This window comes from Myodes glareolus, chromosome 25 (assembly GCF_982192425.1).
Source record: "Myodes glareolus chromosome 25, mMyoGla1.1, whole genome shotgun sequence".
NCBI lineage: Eukaryota > Metazoa > Chordata > Mammalia > Rodentia > Cricetidae > Myodes > Myodes glareolus.
The window spans coordinates 3,288,361-3,296,765 of record NC_142050.1 but is presented as its reverse complement, the minus strand read 5'-3'; the positions used below and the strand labels follow the sequence as shown (position 1 = coordinate 3,296,765).

The 8,405-nt window shown below is 41.5% G+C and overlaps 1 protein-coding gene across 1 annotated transcript in view; it reads right to left on the bottom strand.

Annotated features, from left to right (window-relative positions):
* Positions 1 to 249: 249 nt before the first annotated feature.
* The window catches only part of Col1a2 (collagen type I alpha 2 chain), a 34,625-nt gene continuing 26,469 nt past the window's right edge, over positions 250 to 8,405 (bottom strand). Inside the window, exons 39-52 of the mRNA XM_048436854.3 lie at positions 8,311 to 8,364; positions 7,212 to 7,373; positions 6,451 to 6,558; positions 5,698 to 5,805; positions 5,304 to 5,357; positions 5,109 to 5,216; positions 4,938 to 4,991; positions 4,493 to 4,600; positions 3,970 to 4,023; positions 3,738 to 3,845; positions 3,164 to 3,422; positions 2,397 to 2,581; positions 1,487 to 1,729; positions 250 to 734 (exon numbers count right to left, since the gene is read on the bottom strand). Of these exons, the coding sequence (XP_048292811.1) occupies positions 588 to 734; positions 1,487 to 1,729; positions 2,397 to 2,581; positions 3,164 to 3,422; positions 3,738 to 3,845; positions 3,970 to 4,023; positions 4,493 to 4,600; positions 4,938 to 4,991; positions 5,109 to 5,216; positions 5,304 to 5,357; positions 5,698 to 5,805; positions 6,451 to 6,558; positions 7,212 to 7,373; positions 8,311 to 8,364 (1,752 nt within the window). The 3' untranslated portion in view covers positions 250 to 587. The remainder of the gene's footprint in view (positions 735 to 1,486; positions 1,730 to 2,396; positions 2,582 to 3,163; positions 3,423 to 3,737; positions 3,846 to 3,969; positions 4,024 to 4,492; positions 4,601 to 4,937; positions 4,992 to 5,108; positions 5,217 to 5,303; positions 5,358 to 5,697; positions 5,806 to 6,450; positions 6,559 to 7,211; positions 7,374 to 8,310; positions 8,365 to 8,405) is intronic.

The following is an 8,405-nucleotide window of genomic DNA, read 5'->3' as shown; positions in this document are numbered from 1 at the left end:
CACACAATACAACTCAATATGGAGGAATATATCTTCTGTAATTCTTTCTAGCACCGTTGACATTCTTCAAGTATCTGAAAAATTAGCACCTTTGTATTGCAAGCAAAACAAAATGAGTACCTCAGTTCCTGTCTGTCAGGGTCAGTTCTCATAGAGGGGCCTACACTCATACTCTTGAGGTAGTTTAACCCTTTGGAGGCTTGGGCTTTAAACTTCCCTCTGTGGAAAACACTCAGAAGCCACAAGTGGTGCGAATGTTCATGGTTTTTTTTTATTTTATTTTCCAATTTTTATTTTGGATTTTTTACAAAGGTTGACAATTTCCACAACAGGTGTCAGATTTAAAAAACAACAACAACAACAACAAAAAAAAACCACATTGCAAATATTTTGGGGAAGGACAAAGGAGGGCTCTTGATCCGATCATATTGCACACTGCTCTGACCACTCCTTCTCTCTGCCCACAGCTGAAGATGTAGGTACACAGGAGACATGGAAGGATTCAGCTTTCAGTTAGAAAAGGGGAGAAATGGCTAAGAGAAAGTTTTTCAGGGTTTTTTTGGTTGTTTAATTTAGGTTGAGTTCACTTATTTGAAACAGACTGGGCCAACGTCCACACTGAATTCTTGGTCAGCGCCACCGATGTCCAAAGGTGCAATGTCCAGGAACGGCAGACGAGATGGTTTATTTGTTTTGTATTCAATGATCGTCTTGCCCCATTCATTTGTCTTTTTCTGGTTAAAAAAAATGGGGAAGGAAGAAAAGGTAAAAGATGGCATTACCTCAGCATCTGCCTTATAGCCAAGCATCAGAGTTTAGGGGCTCCACTGTTTGGCCGGCCCACGCTTTCCCGAAGGTATGTGTCCCTGGTTAAGAAGTTCATCACTGACATCATTACAGTGTCAGGGTGTCTTTCGGGGGAGGGTTCTCACTTAGAATAAGTTTCAATGTATTTGGACACACATCCCAGTAACATTTTTACAATACCATTTTCAAGGTAAATGTATGGTGTGTATGTGTCTCTCTGTGTGTCTGTACATGGGAAGAGAGAGCTGACTAGGTATGTGGTAATTTTACATTTAAAATTTTATTCTACTTACAGCGTATTGTATAAAATAGGCTACACACCTTTTTCCATATAAAGGAGGTGCTCTACACAAACTTGAAAGTAGGCCATAGTCTAAGGTGTAGCTGAGGTCTTTCAAATGTCAAAAAGTTTTCAATTTTGGTATAAGTTAGTCTCTAACAACCCGAAATATTGAAGGGAAAGCAATGACTGTGTAGGCATGAGAGTCAGCTCAGTATATCAGAGTTTCTTGGAGGCAGTATCTAATAAGAATTTCTGTGTTTATCAGAGAATTGTCAGATGAACTTAAATGTGTTTATGAAAGAAAGGCCAATTAAGTTATGTCTCTCATTCATCTGCTCACTTACTAGTCAAAGCTAGACTTCCTCCCCCCATTCCCTACATTTTCCCGTTACTTACAGAGCAGCCATCCACAAGTACAGTGTAGGTGAACCTGCTGTTGCCCTCAGCAACAAGTTCAACATCGTTGGAACCCTGCAGCACTACAGCCTTATTCAAGCGACCAGTCTCCTCATCCAAGTATCCAATGCTGTTCTTGCAGTGGTAGGTGATGTTCTGAGACGCACGGTTGGCTAGCAGGCGCATGAAGGCAAGTTGAGTTGCCATTTCCTTAGAGGTTACTCCTTCCATGTTGTATTCAAACTGCAGAGAAGAAGGTGAGAACTGCAGTTGAGTGAAAGGCTCATTAAAACTCAAATAAAAACAGTGTGGTATAAGGAGAAATAGTGAAGTCATAGCTGGGGCTAAGGAAAAGGGAGCTTTTTAAGAACACTCAATGCACTTGTTAAATCTGAGCTGCCTTGAGGGTTGTAGGTTCTACCCGCTGAGGCTAAGGTCATTGGAAAGAGCACCTGACTCAGGTTGTTACGCATGTCTGCAAATGTTCCTTCATTGGAATTAGCAACTGTGAGATGCAGCCAGGCTCATTCTGTTTTCTAAAATATACTGAGTTCTAGTGTCATTCAGTAACATTGGTGGAAAAGTTTGATTAAAAATTCAGGAAAGCTGCCCATGTTCTGAAATACACATACATAGCCAGGGGGGCTAGCTGTTGGCCAGTGCACCTTTACACAAAATGGCATTAGTCATTTCTCCAATGATTACCCATTAAGTCAATTAATAATGTTGAGTTAGATGGATGTATCCAATCTTTTAAGGTGCAATCTAGGATAGAATTGGGACTTGTTAAAAGAGCAGTTTCTTTTAATAAACCTGTGTGGGTAAAGGATTAAAGTACAAGTAATTAAAAAACAAACGACCCTAAGGAAATCATATTTAGTAGAAGGAAGAGTATTGGAGGATTTTGTACCTGGCTGCCACCATTGATAGTTTCTCCTAACCAGATGGGCTTGTTGCCCTGGGCGCTGCTGTATGAGCTCTTGGCTGGAATGTTTACAGGTTGGGCCTTGATGCAGGTTTCACCAGTAGAGAAATCACAGTACACTTTGATGGCATCCATGGTGCATCCTTGGTTAGGGTCAATCCAGTAGTAATCTTTTCAAAAAAGAAAACACAGCTAGTAAACTCCTTACTACAAAATGGAAAATTGAATAATAATTTGTTACTCATATTGATCCCCACGAAAACATTTTAACGGTGCTGTTCCATCACCTATTCCACATTTAATGGAAAGAGGGTGGCTATGTTTAAGACCCCCCTTTTCTTCATAAAACATCCCATTAGAATGCTTTTTACCACCAGCTGAGGCAGGTGGATCAAAGCTTAAAGGCCTACTGGGACTTGAATGAATTCAAGGCCAGCCTAGACAACTTGATGAGATCTTGTCTCAAAACAAAACGTAAAGCGTGTCTTGGGGATGTTGTTCTGTGTTGGACACTTGCCCAACATGTCTAAGACCTTCTATTTAATCCCCAGGACTGCAAGGAAATAAATACAAACTCAACAAACTTCAGGGTGGGTGTGTGATGGGGGAAGAAAATGGTGTTTCATTAACTAGGTCTGAGTCTTGATGGTGTCGATGTTTTGGGGATCACTTTCATCCTTACATCAGTGAAAATCCATTTTGGGAAACTCAGCTGTGTGAGGGATCTTTATGGTTTGAATATTTTGACCTACCGCTATTCCACTCTGGGTGGCTGAGTCTTAGGTCCCGGCATGTGCGGGCAGGGTTCTTTCGAGAGCCCTCTGGAGTGAGGAGGGTCTCAATCTGGTTATTGAGAGATTTCAGAGTTGCATCTACTTCATAGTCCTTGGGTCTGAGTGAAGGCTGGGAGCGAGGCTGGTCAGCCCTGTAGAAATCTCCTTCAAAACCAAAGTCATAGCCACCTCCACTAACACCAGGAGGGCCAGGAGGACCAGGGGGACCAGGAGGACCCTGTGAAAGGAAGAGTGGAAGAGGGGGTTTTTAACTGGTGATGGTAGGATAGGTAACCAGGACAAGAAAATTTAAGATGTGCTTCATATAAAAACACGTTCTAACAATGAGAAATAGAAACAAGCTTATGTAAACAAACAACTTGACACAGAGATAGACTGAAAAAGCCCATCACATAAAGAGAGTAAAAAGCTTCTTAACGAGCAACTGAAGTAGAACTACTCCTTTGGGTGACTAAAATCTCCTCAGGATCATCTGAAGAAAGCATCCCTTTGGTCAGGGATGCCCTAAACTATCTCTCCAAGTAATACTTACAGCGGGACCTTGGCTACCCTGAGAGCCACGAACACCAGCAGGCCCGACTGGTCCAGGATGTCCAGATCGACCATCTTTGCCAACAGGGCCTGAAGGGCCAGCAGGACCCTAAAGAAGAAGGGTACCAAGTGCTTGTCAATGAGGGAAACCCTACAGGTGACAGTAGCTCAGGGCTCATTGCCTGGGCAACTCGTTAGTTTAAGAGATGGACCTTTCACTTTGATTCACTTACCCTGGGACCAGCGGGACCTACAGGGCCGGGAGAACCTTGGTCACCATGTAAGCCCTTTAAAGAGAGAATGGAGAAAAATCATACTTTCAGAACACATGTCAGGAGATAGCTTTTTTTTTTTTCAACATGATTGGAAAACTTCAGTTTCAATGGACGCTGGATTCGGAAAATTGAAAATGTAAAGTGGGGCTCTTTTCTCCCATTATATCTATTATGTTCAATTATTTTTTTTTCTACAAGCTATTTCAACAGTGCAGTATTAGTCATCCCTCTAATTATATTTATTTTAAGTGGGGTTGAAGGACACAGTTGCCAGGAGATTTTAATATACGTATGTTTCTTTCTCTTTTAACCCTTTACTTCTTGTGTTGGGATATGAAATACCATCCTCTCTGAGAGAGGTGCAGTTAGCTAGAGAATTGGAATGGCTATGGGAGGCATGGTGTTTTAAGATAGTAGCAGTGGGCATCTGATCAGGGGTCTTCAGCTGAGAACTCATGCAGGAGGGTCAGATCTTACTTACAGCGAGACCAGGAAGACCCTGTAATCCGTTGTGCCCCTTGAAGCCAGGAAGACCTCTAGGTCCTTTGTCACCAGGTTCTCCCTTGTCACCTCGAATGCCTTGAGGACCCTATAAAGAAAGAGAAAGTGATGGGTTTCTACCCCTTTAAAACAATAACAGTTTTATTCAAAGGGTGTTTAATTCATTTAAAAAGGAAATTTAAGGCATACAAAAATCTAAATGGACTGCCATCTTCTCTGGCCATCTCCTTTAACTGAGTAGCACATAAACTAACTAATATAAACAAGCAGAATTGGTTTAAAATCAGTAAAATCATGCAAATAAAGTCATTTCTCTGCATGGACTAAAATACTGAAGTCTAGCCTGTATAACATCTGTTGTCTAAGTAGATTGTTTGGAATTATTCATCTTAATTCTTAAATGCTAATTATCACCATGTACATACACTAGGACCTCTTGGACCAACAGCACCAGCAGGACCAACAGAACCAGCAGGACCCTGTCAATTAGAAAAGAAAAACAGAACTCTTCAATTAGGTCCAAATCCTTATCTTGATGACCCCCAAGTATGGAGTCATAGAGAAGTCCATGAGGCTAACAGCATTAATATACTTACAGGTTCACCACGGTTTCCATGTTTTCCAGCAGGACCCACAGAACCATGAGGACCAGGTGCACCGGCAGCACCAGTAGGACCGATGTTGCCAGGGTAACCACGCTCTCCCTACCAGAGGCAACAGTGAAACTTAGCATTAATCTACCAGTATTTTAATCACTCTTAAATCAGAGAAAGATGAAAAAGTATACTGACCTTGTGTCCAGGTTGACCATCACGACCTGGGGCACCATCACTGCCAGGGTTACCCTATGAGAATACAATGCACTTTAAGACTCCAAGCAAGGTTTAGCCCCACTGTCTCTATTACTCCACTTTTATTATTCCTAGTGTTCAGACAGTCAAAAAAAAAAAAAAAAGCAGAAACCTCCTAATTTAATTTTTTGAAAAATATCCTAAATATTTGGGTCCCCAATTGAAACTATGCTAGTTAAAGGCCATTTCCAAAATGAAGTAATACTCATAGTTTTACTCAAAGAAAAGTCTATATGGGGAAGTAAATTATCTAGTTAGGAAACCTCATCTCAACTAGAAGTTAACCCACAAAGAAATTGTTTGGTTTTATTTGCAAACCAAGTATTGCACTCACATCACGACCAGCTTCACCAGGGGCACCATTAACTCCAGGGCTACCCACAGCACCAGGGGGACCACGGGCCCCAGGAGGACCTGCGATGCCCAGAGGACCAGGTTCACCCTAGAGCAGCAGAGAAGATAAAATCACATCACTATCATAAAAGAGAAAGCGAACTTCACCCTCCCAAAACAAGGCCCAGGGAATTGTAGTTGAGAGAGAAGGTAAACTGAATGTAGATGGTCCACACCATGTAAGAAACACTATTGGCACCATGCTTGCACTGTCTCTACACCTATCGGTCATTTGTGTGGATGTGGCTGTGTGCAAGGTGTGTGAGTGGGAGGTCTGATGGCTCCACCATTCCAAATAAAATTAATTCATGAAGTTGATTGTTTCTGGATAAAAGATGGTTCCCAGCTGCTGTCATATATAAATGGAATGATTCATGGACTTTCAGAGTCTCATTCTTCTTGCCGGATTTCACATTGCAGAGAAATAAATGCAATTAGAGCTTGTATCGTTCTTAAGTATGTAGAAAGAACAAAGATCATTCTGCATAATGCTAAGCTGCGTCTTTATAGTGTGTGTCGAAGTAAGGTAGTATTAAAGCTTCCTAGATAAGTGACATGGGATCTGTAGAAAGAAAACGCCATGAATAAAAATCTTAAGTGGAGTTATTCAGTGATCAATCTGTCATGTTTGAAGTGGCAGCTTTTAAAATCTTTTATTATGTTAATGAGAAGCAGAATGGTGTCAAACACTCACCAGAGCACCGGCAACACCTGGCAGACCACGTTCACCTCTAGATCCAGGGAGACCAAGAATACCGGGCGGACCGAGAAAACCCTGAGGACCTGGAGTGCCAGGGGGTCCCTAGACAAAAGAAAAAGAACTGTTGATTATTACTGGTAAGACTCTATCTCATAATGTAGATTAGCTGGAGGATTCTGAAAATGAGGGATCCTGGGTTTAGGAACAGGCCAGTGACTTCTAATCGGTGCAATACATTCTTTCTCTAAAGATCACCATAAGTTTACATTTTGGTGTGTATATATGTACCTGACAGTAACAGCCATTCACAGACGGGGAGGGGCCTAATTTTTATAGACTATGCAGGAAGCACATCCTGACCTTGACTCCTAAGGTTTGACGTGGGCACCTTGCGGAGCAGCAGTAACTTTGAGCAAAGGATGTTTAGAACAGCAGCTTAAGCTGCCTAATTAATTGACAGAAGAGTGGCCACAGCGATAGGATTCTGTTCGAAATTTTAGGTCCCCTGAGAGCAGAAAGGGCTGTTGCAGTGAAGCTGCATTCCCGCATCCTCTGTCAATCTTATTACGTGCTTTCAGCGCACCTGTTAACACTGTGACACCATGTTGTGTGCTGGACAGATTTCCCGGCTCAGCCCAGTTCAACTTGAGAGCCTGCATTACTCACTAGTAGATATATCCCACTTGGGCATCGGTAAAGGGGCTTTATTTTAACTCAACATAAGTATTAAGAGAGAGGAATTTGAAATCACTTACTGCAGTACCAGGTTCTCCAGAGGGACCCTTTTCACCAGTAAATCCAGGGGGACCGGATGCACCTGTTTCTCCAGTTCGACCAACTGGACCTTGGTCACCACGAGGACCACGGATCCCTTCTTTACCAGCAGCACCAGGGGGACCAGGGGGACCAGTAATACCCTGTGATTAAATATACAAGGTCATTTCCTTTCGCTTTGCTCCAGAGCGGGAGAAGAGCTGCACAGCTCCTGGACGTTAGGACTCAAACAATGTCACTCAGAAAAATAATATCCCAGCCATTTTTGTAAATTTTAAGATTCTCATAGGTAGAAACGATCCTGCCTGTAACAGAGCAAACCGATAAGGCAGAGTCAGCAGAGAATTTCAGCCATGAAGGCAATGCATGTCATGTCACTGGTACCCTGGTTAAAGGAATCAGAACCAGGAAGAGATTTAAGTCTTAGCAACAAATTAAGGGACTTTGGATTCCTGCAGACTCTGCCCAGTTCTTTTTAAGCAAAGATAAGCCTGGCCTTCTGTCCATAACTGAGGAACTGAATATGCTCTTGACTAGGTTTAATTAAATGCCTACAAGGAATGAAAAACTTTTCTGTTATGAATCTCTAAAAGATTCCAAGAAAATAACATTTTTTTGCTATTTCTTTTTTCCTGAAATCTTAACTAGAATACTTAATCCTTGATAATTAATTAAATTCTCTTTAGCCCTGACAGGAGGGACTGAATTAGAATTAAATTAGGGGCCAAACCACCTTTAAATTCAGAAACAATTATAGCTTAAGAATGGAGGTAGAATGTTAGCTATAAAAGGGTAATTAGATATAGAAATATCAGATATGTGACCAAAGTCCCTGCTTTTTTCTTTTTTAAAAGAAATTGTGCAAGTATTTGCATGAATAGCAGCTACTGAAATTGATACTTTAAAATATAATCTCTAATGATTTTGCCTTAATCATTCATCAAAGATAATTTAAAATCAGGAAGCACTAGCAAATATTAATAATTTGTTTTGATAACTTTTTTTCTAATTTCCTACTAGAGGCCGCCAGGTCTTATGGTAAGTGTAAATTCAGATATATGTTTGGAGTGATATACTTACACTGGGTCCTGGGGGACCAGTCCGTCCAGCAGCACCAGGGAAGCCAGTCATGCCCTATGAATCAAGCACATTACAACTCCACAGTCAAACCAACT